The sequence below is a fragment of the Lactuca virosa genome, chromosome 8, assembly GCF_052849685.1.
Source record: "Lactuca virosa cultivar CGN04683 chromosome 8, Lactuca_virosa_CGN04683_v6, whole genome shotgun sequence".
NCBI classification, from domain to species: Eukaryota; Viridiplantae; Streptophyta; class Magnoliopsida; order Asterales; family Asteraceae; genus Lactuca; species Lactuca virosa.
The window spans coordinates 102,542,094-102,561,872 of NC_136433.1; the positions used below are offsets into that span (position 1 = coordinate 102,542,094).

Consider the following 19,779-nt stretch of genomic DNA (forward strand, 5'->3'; position numbering starts at 1 on the left):
CTTTCTTGAGGAAACATTTGTTACAGTTGTCATGTAAAATCAATTAAATATTTTTGTTTTTAACAAAAAGAGGAGGAAGTAATTGTTTTGTGTAGATGTGATTGATTTGTTAGGTGGTTATTTTGCATAGGAATGTGTGGGTTTTTGTAGGTCGGATTGATTTGTTATAGGATTTGATGACAAGGACATGATAAAATAATCTTTTTTTTTTTAAATAAAGATGGGTTGGTGGTTTGGCTTTGTCATCAAGTTATACCTTATCTTTTTATTTTTGTCTATCATCTCTTTGGAACATTTGTTGTGATTTATTTCACAAATGCTATTATTCTTTCACATAAAAGGGAAAACTAACAAATGATTTTGAAATTGTATCCTATATATATATATATATATATATATATATATATATATATATATATATATATATATATATATATATATATATATATCTTTCCTAATTGTTGGTTGATAATTCGTGGAGTTTTAAGCTTTTGTAAGCTCAATGAAGTCTTACTAGAAAAGTGACAAGATATGTATATATGTATTCTTATCAAGCTTGCCAAAAAAATTCAATAACATAATTATTTTCATTGGCCAAAAAAAATCAATAACATAATTATTTTCATTGGCATATATTTACCAAAAGTTTTACTACATAATTTTACCAAAAGACATTCGTATGGTTTCTCCATAAAAATGGAAAAAGAAAAATCAAGATGCTAATGTTATAATTTAAGTTTTTCAATTTCGGTTAGAAGAAAATGATGAAGTTAGGAAAAAGTTACTAAAAGTTTAACTACTTAAATTATAATTTAAGTTTTTCAATCTCGGTTAGAAGAAAATAATAAAATGATAAAGTTTGGAAAACGTTACCAAAAGTTTAACTACTTAAATTTTAATTTAAGTTTTTCGATCTTAGAAAAAAGTAACATATATTTTATTTTTCTCACTTAAATTGTTGTAATTTTTTTGTTGTATAAATTAGCATTTTTTTAGAAAAATACATTTATTTATCATATGTAATATAGTAAAAAGGAAATGAGATTTAGTGTCATGTCATCAATATTTTAATCATATAAAAATGATAATAACTTTCTTACAAAATATATATTAGCTAAAAATTGATAAATATGATCATGTTAAAGTTAAACCATGTATGAAATAAATGACTTAAAAGTTAATAAATTATATTTGCGGATGTATAGGGTATATGGTTATTAATATTGCATTTTATATTTTTAATTAATATATTTTGTGAACAGTTAATCAGTAAAAGGACAAAAAGAAATGTATATGTGATATTATCATATTAGAAGATAACTACGTTCACAAAATGACTCTAATTTACGAAGAAAAATCTCGTATTTTCACGTGAATATAATTTAGCTTATTTGTCACCAAATTTATTAAATTAACAGAATACTTTAGTTAACGTTTTTTTTTCGAACAATGAAATTGCATCACTATCAAATAAGCTCTTAAACATATTTCATCTATATTGATAAAAAAAAATAATAATAAAATAAAATAAAAACTGTTATCTTATTCATAATATGCATATAAAAGTTCATTATACATATTTCATAAACAAAGATATATTTCGTGAAATTATTATACAGATAAGTGTTTTGTTCAATATAGTTTTCTTCACAAATCAATGTCATGTTTATATGACAACTACAAATTATTGTATTTTGGATTTTTACTAGTAAAGTTATTTTGCGTATGTATAGATAGTTCATGAAATAGTGTTTGACAAATTATGTTTTCCAGTTTGGCAGTTTTCCTATCATGTTACTTGTTTGTCAATACTTTGACGGTTTATACAACCAAAGCATACAATTAACTGTAACTTTGATTTTAATCTTTTTATGGTCTTGATTTTTACTTATACAATTACTTCATAAATATATACATGTTTCACACAATTATGTTTAACAAATTTTACAAGTTAAGTAATTGTTAGACTTATAAAACAGTACTTCGCAGACCAAATGGATTTGGCCGAACATTAACACATAACTTTGTTTATTGTTTATTTAGTGACGAGAGATGACCAAGAAGCACTTAAAATTTATAACGTAGGTGTAAGATCTTAAGGAAAAAAAAAAAAAAAAAAAAAAAGGAAACCAAAGACCTTGAATAGCTTAATCAATCCTTAGCAATGCAAGAGAAAGGCCATCAACCAACGCATATCAATTAATTCACCATGTAGACGTGCCTTTGTTAAATATTACTTGAAACCAGGGGCGGATTGAAGGGTTTCCGGGATGGTTGGTGCAATCCTTTAAATTTTGCAGCATAGTGTGATTTTTTGGGAAATTTCCCGACGTAATGTAAATTTTCCAACCGCTGAGACTTTTTGTCATGCATCTGCCAATGCTTGAAACCAATACCAAATCAATATCTAGCCAACACGAAAATGAATAACAAATAACATTGTTAGATGCATTTTATGCACCTATTTAGTACGTCTATTTCATAACTTTGTATTGCATTTAGGCTTAGAATCATGTATTTTACATGTTTCCGGGACATTTCATGGTACTATTTCACCCGCACACTTTTATAATTTTCCAGGGATTTTTGGAGGTGGAATCTTGCTAGGGATGATGATCGGAAGCTCGGGGCAAAATTTCATGATTTTTGGAGCAATGATGCATGAATTGCGGAAATTGAAGAAACCAATCACAGACTGTTACATGTCGTGTTTTTAACAAATGGAATAATCATGGTCGTGTTTTAGAAGATTGGAACATGAAGAAGCCGTTTACGCGCCCGTGTTTTTTATGCCTGACAATAAACACGGTCATGTTTTCGTTAACACATGTCATTTTGACATTGTATGGTCTTGGTGCTTTTGCTCCGTTTTATTGTGTAAAAACTTATAGGATTATGATGCACGAGGATAAGTGGTCGTCATTTTTAGAGTTAATATACATGGACCAATCCAGTAGTTTTGTTCAAGACCATACAATGTCAAAATTCCGCTTCATGTCATATTTCGATGCATTTGGACAAGTATAAAAGGATTAATCACGCGGTGAAGGTAGTGGTTTTAGTTTCTTTATTCTACAAGTCATTCATAATTGTATTAATAGTTGGTAAAGTTTTTCATTATTCTACCATTAGGTTACTATCTAGACTTGCACAAAAAAATCGGTTCACGATCCGAACCGGCCAAAGAACCTATAAACAGGTTCACTATGAACCGATCCGATTCAGGAACCAAACCGTCTGTTTGCACCGGTTCGAGATTTTAGTCATTGAAACTGGTTTAGTACCGTGTGAACCGTTGTAGAACCGATGGAACTGGTTTAAATAGGTTCGATTTATTTATTTATTTATGAATGAACAGGTTTGAACCGAACCGGTTTAGGACTGAACCGGTGTTCCTATTTTCGAATCGAAATCGAATTGGTTTAAAGAACCAGTTCGATTTGAAGAAAAAACCATTTTGTGCACCTTTATTACTATCTACCATCAAATGGAAAACAATTTTTACATTCAAGTTAGCAATATATGATTCAAAATTATTCCAACTTTATATAACAAACTATTCAACTATTGTTATATTTCAATCAATGTACATGATATTTTGAGAAACACCACATGGATATTATCTAGCTCCACTTCATAATACTTTGTGAAGTGAAGCTAGTAAATGTGCATGAAGTAATATCCCTGCTAACGAGCTCGAAGGTAGATTGAAACCAATTTTTGCACATATAGGTATATGAGAATTGTAACATTCTAAAAATCACAGACAACATTTTCACTTTTAAAACCATATTAAAATCCATACACCTACTAACCTCCAGTTGGTCGCCACCTTGTGGCCATCCTTGGCCATGCTGTGGCTGCTAAACGACAAAGCAGACGAGTTCATACCGAGTCGCCACGCTGTGGCAACCTAAGGCCATGCCGTGGGGACTGGTTTAGACAGCTTAATCCATTAAGCTATTTTCCTACAACTCCAAGAGCTCCAAAACTCATATCTGGTTCTTCCCATGATCTTGATGAATAAAGTTTCCAACTTTATTTATTAAGACACCTCAATAAGTCAAGATCCCAGACCCAAATTCCTTAAAGGTGACTAAATGCATAAAGTCACTCCTTAAGCATCCAAATCTCTAGAGTTGCTCACCTAAGGTTTCCAGAAGGGTTTCCTACACCTAGTAAGCCATAAAGATCGTAGCTTTATGGACATGCATGTCCATTGCATGTCCCTTCCATTTTAGGTAAAAAAACATGTCAATAAGGAACTCAGGCTTAAGCATGGGACCAAAAACTTCATATCCTTAGATCTGGAACATATAACACTACAATGACCACTTCAATCCATAAAGTTGCCAACTTTATGAGATCCAACCTTCCAATTTCTCACATCATGAATATTAAAGGACAAAAGTGATAGATCTAGAGACAAGTAACATAAAGGTTGGATCTTGATGACTTACAAGAGTCCAGAAAACATGACAAGAGGGATAGGGAGAGTTGCTTGTTGAAACAAAACCCAAGAGTGTCTTCTTCTTCTTCAAAACACCACCAAACACACCAAACACTCAAAGGTTAGCAATGAAGATTAGGGTTTTCTCTTGGAGGTTGAGGGAAAGTGATTGAGGCTGAGGGTGGGCAACCCTAGCGATCACATTCCCTTAAATAGGGGCTCAAACCTCGGATTAGGGTTTGCCATTAAACAATGGCCACATCGTGGCGAATAGATGCCACGTCGTGGTGCAAGCTTAGTGCCCACGAAACTTTGGCCTTGGCCATGTCGTGGCCACCAGAAATCCAACATCCAAAATATTAAATTACTTAAAAGAAACATACCCGAAACTTGGCTTTACAAGAATTTAGATATTTTAGCCTTGATTTAAAGGAAAATGGATCCGGATTTCTTATTATACATGCTATGAATTGTGATCTACTAACCATCCAACTTCTTCTTTGGTAGCTTAGGAAATTAGATTGTTTGTAAACTGTGATTTTCACTATATTAATTTACACAGTCGTGTAATTATTTGGCCATAAACACTTTGGTAGCAAGGTAATGTGGGAATAAACACGATCGTGTTTTATCACTATATTAATTTACACAGTCGTGTAATTGGGAACGTGGGTTATTTGGCCATTTCTAATTTTCGCTAAAAATAGGAGTTGACCTCATTTATGGGGGTGTCGAGTTTTGAAGCTTTGACATGCGATTTCTGGAGGGTTTTCAAGCTTGATTAACACTTGGAAACTATTTTAATTCATATTTTGTAAGTTTGATTCGTACTTTCATTACATGTTAGACTTTGTTCTTGATTTAGTCATGTATGGCTAAACCCTTCTATTTCCGGTTTTATGGATTACTTGATGTTATATTTTTAATTCAATGACTTGATGTTATGTTTCATTATGTATCTAGCAATTGTAGTTTTGTTTTAACAAAGAGTTTGATTGTGATTTTGGTTCATGGTGGCTGTTTGGATTAGAATTAAGTCATTCTTGTCATTCAATTTTATGAAATATGTAATTATTTTGTGAAATTGATATTAAATGACAACATCAAATTAGTTTTGTGATGAAATTAACTTTAGTGTAAACTATAATTACATTCCTTTACGGTTCTGAGCTTATGAGAAGTATTGCACATTCTTGGGAACATTCACATGAAACTTAATGCAATCTTTCAATCTAATTCTAAGAGCTTGTCTAGATTAGGTTAGTGAGGTTAGGATTAATCAAAGAACTTGTTTTTTAATTAATGTAACAACCTAAAGTTTATAAAGATTAGACTTTTAGTCAAATATTACCAAAAAAGCAATTTGGTCATTTATGAGAAAAAATATGAGAATATGAAGTTGTAACTTCATGAAGATGGCCAAGACAAGTTTAAGTCACTATAAGAGGTTAGATGAGTAGGTTTTAGAGAAAGAATTCATGAGAAATGTATTTTTGGTAAACAGATAAGAAATGAAGAAGTTATGCGCGTTTGAAGTTAGAAAAAAAATTGTCTTGAGTTGGGATGAAATCAACAATGTACTTTGCTAATTCCCAAAGACCACGACGTGGCCATATATTGCCACGATGCGGAAACGCACATAAAATAGATTATAATCACTTTAAAGAGCTCATTTCGATCATTCTTCATGGGGGTCGATTGGGAGTTGAGATGGGGCGATTATGATGCAAAAATGGTGCCAATATGAGTAAGAGATGGTGGATTGCAAGGATTAACATCCTTTTCCCTCTCGAGGTAATGATTTCTTCCTCTTATGAAGCTTTGAGCTTCAATGGTGGAATCATTAATTTGGTTAGATTATTTGAGTTAATCAAATTATAACTCAATTATGATGCTATTAAGAGTGTTTAGAAGCTTTGAACAAACTTTGTATGTGATTTCCAAGGTTAAATCCATTATGGATAGTTAAGGTTTCAAACCCTAACTAGTGAAAGAGATGACATGATAGAATTGATCCTATGACTTAATAAATTAATTCATATGTAAGCTTAATTCATGGAGCTAAATCAGTTTCTTGACAAGAAGTTGTCATGTTAGTATTTTGGGACAAAAATATGATTTTGGTGAATTGGAGTGTTATTAAGCTCTTAATCGTTTAAGATGAGTCCTAAGAAACTCTACGTTATATGTGAAAAGGTTTTGGCGATAGATTGATCAAGTTGATCAATTGGATATTTGAAGCCAAAGTGGGACATATAGTGTGACATCCCCATTTTCATGGCCAGAAAATACCGATTTTGTTTATGCTTTATAAAAATTAGAGTACCTCTTTTAATAAAAATGTTGCGGAATTTGTTTCCAATAAAACATTATAAATACGTTATCAAGGCATTTCCGAAGAAAAGTATTTTTATTCATTTTAAAACATTTGGGATGTCATCGTCAATACAGAAACATAAGCATAAACAGAACTTACATTCATTATCACTAATGATTTATATCTCCTTTAAATCTCTCAGTGTAAAGTAGCTTCATATCGACACCTGTGATACAAATAAGCTTGAGTGGGTCAGGTTGGGAAACCTGGTGAGTACATAGGGTTTTCAACCCACAATAATGTAATTATTATGTTTAAACATCAAACAATCAAGCCAATTACCCATCCCCGTTATCTTCTTTACTCGTAAGGATCTACCCTAAGAATCAGCTATTCATCGTTCATTCATTCCTAAGGATTATCCTAAGGAATAGGCACGAAGTCTATCGTTGCCAATGACACAGTTGTCAAGCACGACTGCTAATATTATCATTTAGGCGCAGCTGCCATAATTGTGACATTCTCTATGAGGCGCAATTGTCGGTATTGTCCTTTAGGCGCAACTGCCATGGTTATGATGTTCTCTATTAGGCGCAGCTGCCGATACTATTCTTGGAGCGCAGCTGCTAGGATGTTTAGAGTACATCGTATATTATAAACATCTACAGGTTGTGGCACAGCTGCCAATGCTCATCTATAGGGTACTAAGTCCATTGCTGCTAATGTTCACCTATAGGGCACTATGTCCATACTGCTAATATTCCTCTATATCAACTTTCATCATTAATATACCCATGTTTTACCCAACATATTTTGTAGATATAAAAACATATACAGTTTAAATCATTAAAAACATGTATAAAATCGTTCATTCAACGTAGATAACAAGTATACAGATAATATGCACACATAACACGTAATTTATATAAAATACTTCGTATCTATGTGTAAGATGAAAGTAACTATGCACTCACTTGATAAGGTGGTGACTCGGTACTCGGACAGCGTTTCGTTTACTTTAAAAATAATTTCCTTCGACGAAACCTAGTATTATTACCACTAGATTTTAGTCTAATATTTACTGTGACTAATTATTATTCTTATTATTATTATTATTATATAAGCGTTTAAACAATACTTTCCAACCACTATGTACAGACAGGGGCCGGACATAAAACACTGGAGGGCAGGACCATTTTGGCATATAGCACTTCTGAAATCCAACAACCCTATGCGACCCTTTAAACCAGATTCCCCGTACCGCGAGTAGTTAAAAAGATATTATAACGACACTTATATAAGTCATAATAATAGCTCAAATATTTATTATAAGTTCATAATAACAATACTAATTTTAAATATAAACTATATTAAAATAGGTAAGCATGACTTACTTACAATGAGGTTTTAGCTAGGAGTCGGGCTCTGCAGGGGCAAAATTTGTCGTTAAATCTTTCTAAGAAAGATTCGTGCAGCGCTTCAGCGCTCACCTTACTATACTAAAACTACAGAAAGAGAAGTCGAATCACGAGGGACCGAAATGCTCGGGGGATAAGAAGAGAAAGACTCTTGAATCAAGAGAATGATGCAAGAAATATGATAGCTCAAACCTCTTATTTATAGTAATTGAATTTACAAAAACTACTCTCCATAATTACTTAATGACCTTATAGTTATACAAACGACTAAACACCCCTTCATAATACTATTTTAAATAGATTTAACGATATTTGTATTCAACTAATGTCGAAAGTACTCAACACTAGTCTTATAATAACCGCATCGTCGATACCTTTCTAATGATATATACATTTGTATATATATATATATATATATATATATATATATATATATATATATATATATATATATGTGTACGTATATATGATTTATACTTTATTTTAATACGTAAATATGCTATTATAATTTGTAACTCATTCATACGAACTCCATTTTTGACGTTCTTTATATCCACTCGTTGGTATTTACGAGTACTACAACTTTCATTTACACGTCGTCAGCTAATTCTCATTCTATCTCAGATTTACAAAACTGTATCGAATTTATCGCGCTCGAAGAGTACGGACCAAGTTTCGTCCATATCTTTAACATACGAGCTCTACTCTCGACATTCTTTATATCCACGCGTAGGTAAAAACAAGATCTAAAACTTTCATTTAGACCCCGTCAGCTAATTCTCGACCGATCTTAAATTTAACAGTAGGAGGAGATTATACTGTTAAATGTCCGCGTAAAATTCATAACTTCTACATACGGACTCCGTTTTCGTCTGTCTTTTTACCGTTGAGTTCCTATTAATGAGATCTTCAACTCTCATTTAGGTCGCGTAGGCCAAAAACAGCTCGAACTAAAATTCGAGTTTCGGGCCGTGCACTGCTATGCCAAATCTTAAAAAATTCATAACTTCCTCATACGAAGTCAGATTTGGGCGTTTTTTTTATGTTCTCGGTTTAACGTATACTAATTTTTTTTTTAGATCACTAAGGCTAGAAAGTCTTCTACCGTAAATTCACTATTTATGTCTCCCGGTGCCGTGCCGGTTTTGCCGTAAAACTTCGACGGGCCATAACTTCTTCGTTATAACTCGGATTTCGGCGTTTTTTATATGTACGGAACCCTTGTAACATATACTACAACTTGGTTAAGATTAATCCTTCCAAATAATCTTCCATCAAAAACTCATTTTTGATGCTCATCGTCTCTAAATTGACTAGCCCGGATCTGCGGGCGTTACATATAGTTTTCACTAACTGATAAGGTGAGTTATCACTCTCATTCTTTCTTTATGATTGTTATATGTTTGATTTCATATTTATATATGCATGTATGTATGAGAGTCATCAGTTGACAGCTTGATGTACGCTATGGTGTGCACCCGACCGGGCATTGTACATGCATTGGGCGTGGGAGTTGTGAGCAGATTTATGTCAAATCCAGGTAAAGAGCATTGAGAAGGGGTTAAGTGGTTGTTGCGTTACTTGAAAGGTACTTTTGAAGTCGCTCTATGTTCCAACAAAAATAAAGTGGTTTTGGAAGGATTCACTGATGCTTGTTTAGGGGGATGTGCGGGTTCAGGAAAAAGCACTATTGGGTATGTTTTCACTATCGGAGGTACAACACTCAGTTGGATGTCCAAACCTTGGAAAAGTGTTGCCCTCTCAACTACGGAGGCAGAATATATGGCCATTGCAGAAACAAGCAAATAGTTGATATGATTGAAGAACTTTCTGCCAGAGCTGGTAATAAAACAAGAAGATTGTGTTCTCCACTGTGACAATCAAACTGCATTACATCTCGCAAAAAAATCTGACGTTTCACAGCCGAACGAAACACAGAAAGACGCGATATCATTTTCATACGAGAACTGATAACTGATGGTAAACAAAATATGAAGAAAACCCTTGGTACGAAGAATCCAACTGATATATTTACTAAGGTGGTACCAACTGTAAGTTGAAGTTGTGCATGACTTCAATTGGGCTTCCAGGAACTTGAAGAGGAGGCAAGGACTAGAGAGAGAGACGAGTGTTACAGAATACGCAGACTCGGTTGGCAGCTAAATGATTATCAAGACTCCAAGTGGGAGATTGTTAGATATGAAGACTTATCATCAGATCTGAATTTTTTTTGGGCAGACCATTTTTTTCAGTTGTACTTCGTCTTTTAGATGTTTAGGTCACATCTTGTCGTTCATATATTTATGAACGACCGTATCTGTAATATTGTAGCAGAAAAAGTGTGTGGAATAAAATCTCTCTCTCTCTCTCTCTCGTTCAACAATGGACGTAACCTATCGCAAAATAGTGTGAACCACTTAAATCTTTGTGTGTTTTGATTTTGATTTTTGTTTTTTTTTCGTGTATTCCTCAGATCCGTTTTTTTTCTCTTTCTTTTTAACCTAACATTGCTTTTGTTCGCTACCAAAGAGGTGGGACGGTATACTTGCCGGTAGCGAATTGAACACAGCGAGTCGTCATATCCCATGAACATTCTACAATTTTGTGTGCCTTTATAATGATACAATTAGCAAAAAACCATATAACTAACATAGAAAAATATAATTAGTTATATTTTTAAAAATGGCCAAGTGGGCCTTGCCTATTTGGTAGATGTTTTGCCTCTTAGAATGAAGGTCTCTAATAATTAGACCGGTAAATATTAACCCCGCCGTTAAAAAGAAACTTATTATAAAAAATGGCTAAATACCAAATACATCTGAATATATAGTTTGTTACTATTTTTTATTGCACGAACCTAAGTTAAAAATGCTTGACCCTACACTTTCTACTATTTTTCACATAAGTCGTTAACGATTTTGTGTTGTTCTTATTATGTATAGTATAAAAAAATATTATTTTGTCCGGAATAAACTGGGAAAAGAAGAAAACCCAGCAGGAACTTATTGGAAACTGTACATAAATAAATAACATCACTCTCTTTCTCTCTCACGCATACACACTGACACATACTCTCTATATAGTATCCGGTCCGTCGATCCAGCTACGCTTTTCACAGTTCTCTCTCCCCGCTGTCTCCGTCACTCCCCAACTACTACCACCACCGTCTCTCGGCGCCGGTCAGATAGACTCCTTATATTAATCGACAGGCGTCGTGGATCTGATCAGATCTGTGGCTCTCAATCAAGCCCCTGTGCAATGGAGGAGGCTCTCGAAATGGCACGCGCCAAGGACACGAAAGAGAGAATGGCTGGAGTAGAGAGGCTTCATGAACTTCTAGAAGCTTCGAGGAAGAGTTTATCGTCTTCGGAAGTTACTTCTCTTGTCGATTGTTGCTTAGATCTCTTGAAAGATAACAATTTTAGGGTTTCGCAAGGGGGTTTACAGGCTCTTGATTCTGCTGCGGTTCTTTCCGGTGAACACTTGAAACTTCATTTCAATGCCCTAGTTCCTGCTACTGTTGAGCGTCTCGGCGATGCTAAGCAGCCCGTTCGCGATGCGGCTCGACGCCTCTTGCTCACTCTCATGCAGGTAAGGTGTCGGTGTGTGTTTTTTTACTGTCACTTTATAGTGAGCTTTAATTGTTTTTCACTCATGCTTTGGGTATTTATAACAGCTCTTTTTGGTGATCGAACTTATATATCTTGAATTCTTATTTGTAATTGTGGGATTGACGGGTAGAGTATTAGAAGAGAGAGATCGATTAGATGATGAACTATTGGTTCTAAGCCATCTGTGTGTTTCTTATGGATTGCTATGTCCAAGTATTTCGAGTCTGCACTTCTCATGTCTTGATATGGCTCAAAAGATAAAATTTTCTACTGAAGGTTTACAGTGGGAATTGATAATTTCAATTTCCGTAATTGGTTACCGAAATAGGTTTCTTTAGCAGTCATTTGTCATTAGATACTATTTCCGGCTAATTTTTGGTACAAATTTGGTTTTTTCTTCACTTTGTTGCTAGTAAGGTCGATATCTGATTATTTTGAGGTTATTATATTATATTTAGTGATTGGGTCACAATGTCCTAGTTTTATTAAAAGTATGTGTTAATTGAATCCGGAGTAGTATTTACATCAATCTTGTTCGTGATCTACAAATTACCTGGGGGGATCTTACATTTGAAACTGTGAAGTGCATTCAGTTCACTTGCTGCAAGTCTTATGGGGTGTCATGACCTTGCGATTACAACCATTGTACTCTGTTTGTACTATAGACCTGTCACATGTGGGCCCAATTTGAGTGTCTTATGTTGCCCAACACGACCTGCATAAGCTGTAGTCAGTTGGTAACACATTGTGCCTTTATCCATAAAAGACTGAGGATTTTAATGTAGTACTTCCTAAAAGGAGTGTACAAAGGGCAACTCGGACACACAAACTTATGGGATTTACAAGGATTTGGAGGGAAGTCTTTATGTGCTGCATTTCCCTTGCATTTTGCTAGAGAGCATTTATGTGACTTAACCCATGGCTTTCTTGTCATGAAGGAGTTATTGTATATTTATACAAACCCATTAAAATAATCAGATTGGCAGATTATCATTAATATCTTCCCTAGGCATTCTATGATCTTATCAATTTCATTAAGCATTCAAGCTCAACTATACTGATGGCAAATTACAATGCCATTATAGTCCCTGTTACCCTGTATGAGTCTTTTTACATGAAATTTCTGTCTTTACGATATTCTTTAGGATGAATTGAGCTTAACTGTGATTTGTTTGTTCAGTTTGTAGATGCCTACTCAAATCGAGTTAATTTACTTTTGGCCTACCCTTAATGAATGTGCCATTGCCCCTTGTATCTATATAGTTTTATTTTCAGTGATCTCATTGTAGTTTGATTGCTTGTACAATTTTTTTTCTATCAATGTTATATGGGTGCAAATAGCTGAAAAGCTTACTAGCTTGCATCTTGGTTGTGGTGCAGGTTTCATCTCCAACTCTTATTGTGGAAAGAGCTGGATCTAATGCCTGGACTCACAAAAGCTGGAGAGTTAGAGAAGAGTTTGCAAGAACTGTGACATCTGCCATTGGTCTATTTGCATCTACAGAGCTGCCCTTGCAACGTGCTATTCTTCCTCCTGTATGTTCTTTTCTATTGTTTCACAAGGGGCTTTCAGTTTCATTGTTAACAACATGCAAAAAACAACATACTAATGCCTACACTCTCCCCTCTCTTATCTTCATGTGATCAGATATTACAGATGTTATACGACCCTAATCCAGGTGTGAGAGAAGCCGCAATTTTATGCATCGAGGAGATGTATGCTCAAATTGGGCCTCAATTCCGTGAAGAACTCCATCGCCATCAGCTTCCATCATCAATGGTGATTATGTTAGAGCTTGTATTACTGTTACAGTTCATTTCTTTTGTGTTTTCTTCAACACACTGACTTGAGATGATTTCAGGTAAAAGATATCAATGCCAGATTAGAAAGAATTGAACCAAAGCGTCCTTCAGAAATACGAGTCAATACTTATCCTCCTACTGGTGCCAAGTCTTCTAACCATAATCCCAAAAGAAGCAGCCCAAAAGCCAAGGCTTCCTCTCGTGAAGTTTCCCTTTTTGGAGGTTAGTTAGTTATTCTCATATATATATATATATATATATATATATATATATATATATATTTAGCTTATGTTTATAGGTTCAATGCAAGTCATTTCCTTCTTTTATTGTTCTCTTTACTAGGGGATAGTGATGTCACCGAAAAGCCTGTAGACCCAATAAAAGTGTATTCAGAGAAGGAGCTGATCCGTGAGTTTGAGAAGGCTGCTTCAATCCTTGTTCCTGAGAAAGATTGGTCTGTTCGTATTGGAGCCATGCAAAGAATTGAAGGCCTTGTCATTGGAGGTATGTATTAGTTTACTCATATTTTCCTTTTAAAAATATACACACAACACAAACTTGTAGTAGACCCAGACTGATATTCCTTTCATTTGTCAATTGCCACACCAGGTGCAATTGATTATCCATGTTTCCGTGGTCTTCTAAAACAACTTGTTGGTCCTCTAAGCACCCAGTTAGCTGATCGAAGGTCCAGCATAGTTAAACAGGTATAGCATACATTGTCATATTTTACCTGAATCATCTTGATCTCCAGCTGTAAATCATTCTAACCTTTTTATTACAATGCGTGTGCTAGGCTTGCCACTTACTGAACTTTCTATCTAAAGAGCTTTTGGGAGATTTTGAGTCATGTGCAGAGATGTTCATTCCTGTGAGTATACAGACTTATCTTCTTCTTTGAAAGAAGCTATAGTTTTCTTGATACCTTTCTGACACATGATTTGACATTCAGGTCCTTTTCAAACTTGTGGTGATCACTGTTCTTGTAATTGCAGAGTCAGCAGACAACTGCATAAAAACGGTATCTATTTACCTCTATTATATATTCATTTTCTGGAATCTATTTCTTCTTACGCATATCTTTTTCCAGATGTTGCGTAACTGCAAAGTTGCCCGGATACTTCCTCGTGTTGCTGACACTGCGAAACATGACCGTAGTGCGATACTTCGTGCCAGGTGTCAATTCCCTCTTTTAATCTTGATTCAGTCAAGACTCAAGACCATACATTACTATTGCTAATATCATCACATTTCAATTTTACAGATGCTGTGAGTATGCTTTATTAATACTGGAATATTGGGCTGATGCTCCTGAGATACAGCGCTCGGCTGATCTGTACGAAGACCTTATTAAATGTTGTGTGGGAGATGCAATGAGCGAGGTCTTTTTTTAAGTTTCTTATTCTTGTTATTTTACAATTATTATTACAAGTAATTAACACGTGATGGGAACCGAACAGGTGCGGGCAACTGCTAGAGCATGCTACAGAATGTTTTCCAAAACATGGCCTGATCGTTCGCGGCGATTGTTTTCATTGTTTGATCCTGTTATTCAAAGGGTATGTATGTCTTTTCCTAAATAAGATGAACCATCTTCATCTTCATCATATAATAATACATATTTTTTTATGCACAGATAATAAATGACGAGGATGGGGGTATGCACAGGCGACATGCATCACCTGTAGTTCGTGAGAGGACACCACAAACATCATCACATAACAATACTTCAACTCTATCAGGATATGGAACTTCAGCAATTGTTGCAATGGACAGAAACGCAAGCTTACCTTCTGCACCCTCACCCTCACCTTCTCTCTCATCCTCTCTTTTTTCATCCCAACCAAAATCCATAAGCAAGGCCCCAGAACGCAGCCTAGAAAGCGTGTTGCATGCCAGCAAACAGAAGGTCACTGCCATTGAAAGCATGCTTCGAGGCTTAGATTCCGGAAGAGTTCGATCATCAAGTCTAGATCTTGGTATAAGTTTTGATTCAAATCATCATCATTCAACAATCTATAATTATTATTATGTTAAATATGTATTTTTGGAATGGCTAATTTTGTCTTTTATCTATCGGTGCTAGTACAGGAGTGGACCCACCTTCATCACGTGACCCACCATATCCTCTCGCAGCTCCTGCCTCCAATAGTCTCGCAACATCTTTATCATTAGATTCCACTTCCGGTATCTCAAAAGGCAACAACCGAAACGGTGGCTTGGGTTTATCAGACATCATTACTCAAATCCAAGCTTCACGCGATTCTTCCAAGCACCCGTATCGTGGTAGTAATAACATCACAAACACACATGAAAACTTTTCATCACTTTCATCCTACACAACAAGACGAGGTTCTGAAAGAAGCTCTTTCGAAGACAACAATGATATCAGAGAAGCCAGACGATCTGTCAACTCACATCATACAGACACTAGACACTATTCAGAATACTCACATAATACTAGTCACGTCCCCAATTTTCAAAGACCACTTTCAAGAAAGAATATTCCCGGGAGAATGGCATCAAACAGACGCAGGAGTTTCGATGAGAGCCAATTCTCTCCTGGAGAGATGTCAAGCTATACAGACGGGCCATCTTCTCTTAATGACGCGTTAAGCTCCGGTCTCAATTCCAGCTCAGACTGGAACGCCAGGGTGGCGGCGTTTAACTATTTACACTCGTTGCTCCAACAAGGACCTAAAGGAGTTCAAGAAGTCACACAAAGTTTTGAGAAAGTCATGAAGCTATTCTTCCAACACTTAGACGATCCTCACCATAAAGTCGCACAAGCCGCCTTAACAACACTCGCTGACATCATCCCGGCTTGTCGAAAGCCTTTTGAAAGTTACATGGAGAGAATATTACCACACGTGTTTTCCCGGTTAATCGACCCAAAGGAGTTAGTTAGACAACCGTGTTCAACAACTTTAGAAATTGTCGGGAAAAGTTATGGTGTGGATTCGCTTTTACCCGCGTTACTCCGGTCATTAGACGAACAACGTTCCCCGAAAGCGAAACTTGCTGTGATTGAATTTGCTATTATTGCGTTTAACAAACATGCGGGAAACTCTGAAGGTGCTGGGAATAGTGGGATTTTGAAGCTATGGCTTGCTAAATTAGCACCATTAGTTTATGACAAAAATACGAAACTCAAAGAAGCGGCCACAACGTGTATTATATCGGTTTACTCTCATTTCGATTCGACTTCTGTTTTGAATTATATTCTTAGTTTATCGGTTGAAGAACAGAATTCTTTGAGACGTGCATTGAAGCAACATACGCCTCGGATTGAAGTGGATTTGATGAATTATTTACAACAGAAGAAAGACAGATCACAACGCGCGAAATCTTATGATCCGTATGATGCTGTTGGGACCTCTTCTGAAGAAGGATATGTTCAGGTGACTAGTACTAAAAAGACTCCATTGTTTGCAAGGTATTCTGGTAGTTCTATTGATAGTAGTGATGGTGGTAAGAAATGGGGCTCTGGTTCTGGTTCTGGTCTAGAAGCATCTACACAGATTGTAAGACATGATGGAAGTGAAGATAATCTGTATCATAGTCTTGATTCCAATAATGGTAATGTACTTTCTTCTAAGGATGCAAAGTATGTTGCTAGTTCCATGCTGTCAGAAAGTTTAGACATGGAGGCTGCTTCAACACCGTGTTTCAATGGACAACAGGTTGATATTGAGGGTCCGACTGATTTGGAACTTAATGTCACAAAACTTGCAGCTTTGAAGATCAATTCTTCCCCTGATACAAGACCAAGCATCCCTCAAATCCTTCATCTTGTGAGTTGTGGTTCTTGAGTTTATTATAATTACAAATTTAACCTTGATAACTAACAATAACATGTTTATTGGTTTGCTTAGATTTCTAATGGGACTGATGAATGTTCTACAACAAGTACAACCAAGCGCACTGCCATACAACAGTTGGTTGATGCTTCTGTTGCCAATGATTCCTCCATATGGACAAAGGTACACATCTCTCCCTCCCCCACCCCATTCTCTAATGATAGAAATAATTATATTTATATATTTATTTTTGTTTGATTGATGTATTTGATTGCAGTATTTCAATCAAATTTTGATGGTGATACTTGAGGTTTTGGAGGACACCGATCCATCAATTCGGGAGCTTGCTCTCTTGTTAATATCGGAAATGTTGAAGAACCAGGTAAGCCTTTTAATTTTCCATGCTGTGTTGCTATATACTAATTATAATTCAAGTTTTTTGTGACACATTTAAAGTTTTTCTTCCAATGATTCCCCTCCAGAAAGATGGCATGGAAGATTCTATTGAGATTGTAGCTGAAAAGTTACTACATCTTACGAAAGATACAATCCCAAAAGTAGGTTTTCATCCTCCAAATTTGACTTGTTTTAATGGAGAATTGTTATTTATAGTATTTTCATTGGTAGGTATCAAGTGAAGCAGAACACTGCTTAAGTGTTGTTTTCTCTCAATATGATCCATTCAGATGTTTAAGTGTAAGTTGTTCTACCTACGGATTGTAAAAATGTTTTGTTTTTTTCTTAATAGCAATTTCTATGCATTAAACTTTTGTGTTGTGAGCTTTTAGGTTATCGTTCCATTACTGGTTACTGAAGATGAGAAAACTCTTGTTGCGTGTATAAACTGTTTGACCAAGGTACAGATATCTAATGAAACCCAAAAGTAGTGATGTACTTTACGAAAAACTTGCATGAAATGATTTTGTTTTGTTTTTGTGACAGCTTGTGGGTAGGCTTTCACAGGAGGAACTAATGGGTCAATTAGATTCCTTTTTGCCTGCTCTTTTTGATGCTTTTGGTAATCAGAGTGCCGATGTCCGCAAGGTATCTATTTATTATTATTTACAAATTAATGTGTTTAAAATAATTAGTTATTAATTTGTTTGTTGTTGGTTGTGGCAGACTGTTGTTTTCTGTTTGGTGGATATCTACATAATGCTTGGAAAAGGGTTTTTACCATATTTGGAAGGACTTAACAGTACACAGTTGCGGTTAGTAACGATATATGCAAACCGTATATCACAAGCCAGGACGGGGGCTCCTATCCAGGACTAGCAATGATGAGATGAGATGAGATGTTCATTTTGGTTGTGAATCAATCTTTTGTATATTTGTATGTCTTGTGTGATGTGTTGTGTGCATTCCGTTAAAGGTTTTAAGAGGGGGTTTCATTGTATGTTATTTGTTTTTTATGGCTTCATTTTTGCCCCTTTTTGTTTATTATTACAACGCTTGATTTGATTGGAGTGGAAGAGTAGTGTGGTTTTCTAAAAAACGATTTAAGTCTTAGTGAAATTGTATCTTGGTTGTTGCTCTATGTGACTTAATTTTACCTCTTTGTAGATGAATCAAGATGGCAGCGACTAGGTTTGGGTTTGGCAGGGTAGTTGCTCCATTGTTTGTGTGTGGTGCTTTTGCTCCGTTTTATTGTGTAAAAACTTATAGGATTATGATGCACGAGGATAAGTGGTCGTCATTTTTAGAGTTAATATACATGGACCAAATCCAGTAGTTTTGTTTTTTCATTATTCTAATAGTTGGTAAAGTTTTTTCATTATTCTACCATTAGGTTACTATCTAGACTTGCACAAAAAAATCGGTTCACGATCCGAACCGGCCAAAAAACCTGTAAACAGGTTCACTATGAACCGATCCGATTCAGGAACCAAACCGTCTGTTTGCACCGGTTCGAGATTTTAGTCATTGAAACTGGTTTAGTACCGTGTGAACCGTTGTAGAACCGATGGAAACGGTTTAAATAGGTTCGATTTATTTATTTATTTATGAATGAACAGGTTTGAACCGAATCGGTTGAACCGGTGTTCCTATTTTCGAATCGAAATCGAATTGGTTTAAAGAACCAGTTCGATTTGAAGAAAAAACCGTTTTGTGCACCTTTATTACTATCTACCATCAAATGGAAAACAATTTTTACATTCAAGTTAGCAATATATGATTCAAAATTATTCCAACTTTATATAACAAACTATTCAACTATTGTTATATTTCAATCAATGTACATGATATTTTGAGAAACACCACATGGATATTATCTAGCTCCACTTCATAATACTTTGTGAAGTGAAGCTAGTAAATGTGCATGAAGTAATATCCCTGCTAACGAGCTCGAAGGTAGATTGAAACCAATTTTTGCACATAT

General features: G+C 35.2%; 1 protein-coding gene across 1 annotated transcript; it reads left to right on the forward strand.

Annotated features, from left to right (window-relative positions):
* Nucleotides 1–11,205: 11,205 nt before the first annotated feature.
* CLASP (CLIP-associated protein) lies at nucleotides 11,206–18,934 on the forward strand. The gene is made up of 20 exons (XM_079068850.1): nucleotides 11,206–11,776; nucleotides 13,177–13,332; nucleotides 13,445–13,576; nucleotides 13,659–13,821; nucleotides 13,942–14,103; nucleotides 14,209–14,306; nucleotides 14,396–14,470; nucleotides 14,552–14,620; nucleotides 14,690–14,775; nucleotides 14,864–14,981; nucleotides 15,060–15,158; nucleotides 15,236–15,578; nucleotides 15,691–17,393; nucleotides 17,475–17,582; nucleotides 17,677–17,781; nucleotides 17,882–17,956; nucleotides 18,027–18,095; nucleotides 18,188–18,256; nucleotides 18,342–18,443; nucleotides 18,522–18,934. Exons 1-20 carry the CDS (start codon nucleotides 11,444–11,446, stop codon nucleotides 18,672–18,674), a joined length of 4,218 nt encoding a protein of 1,405 aa, XP_078924976.1. The 5' UTR covers nucleotides 11,206–11,443; the 3' UTR covers nucleotides 18,675–18,934.
* The last annotated feature ends 845 nt before the right edge of the window (nucleotides 18,935–19,779 follow it).

Coding starts and splice junctions, on each gene's coding strand:
- CLASP (XM_079068850.1), top strand. CDS start 11,444: ATGGAGGAGGCTCTCGAAATGGCACGCGCCAAGGACACGAAAGAGAGA. Junction 14,471..14,551: donor GTGCAGAGATGTTCATTCCT/GTGAGTATACAG, acceptor TTTGACATTCAG/GTCCTTTTCAAACTTGTGGT. Junction 14,776..14,863: donor AGTGCGATACTTCGTGCCAG/GTGTCAATTCCC, acceptor TCAATTTTACAG/ATGCTGTGAGTATGCTTTAT.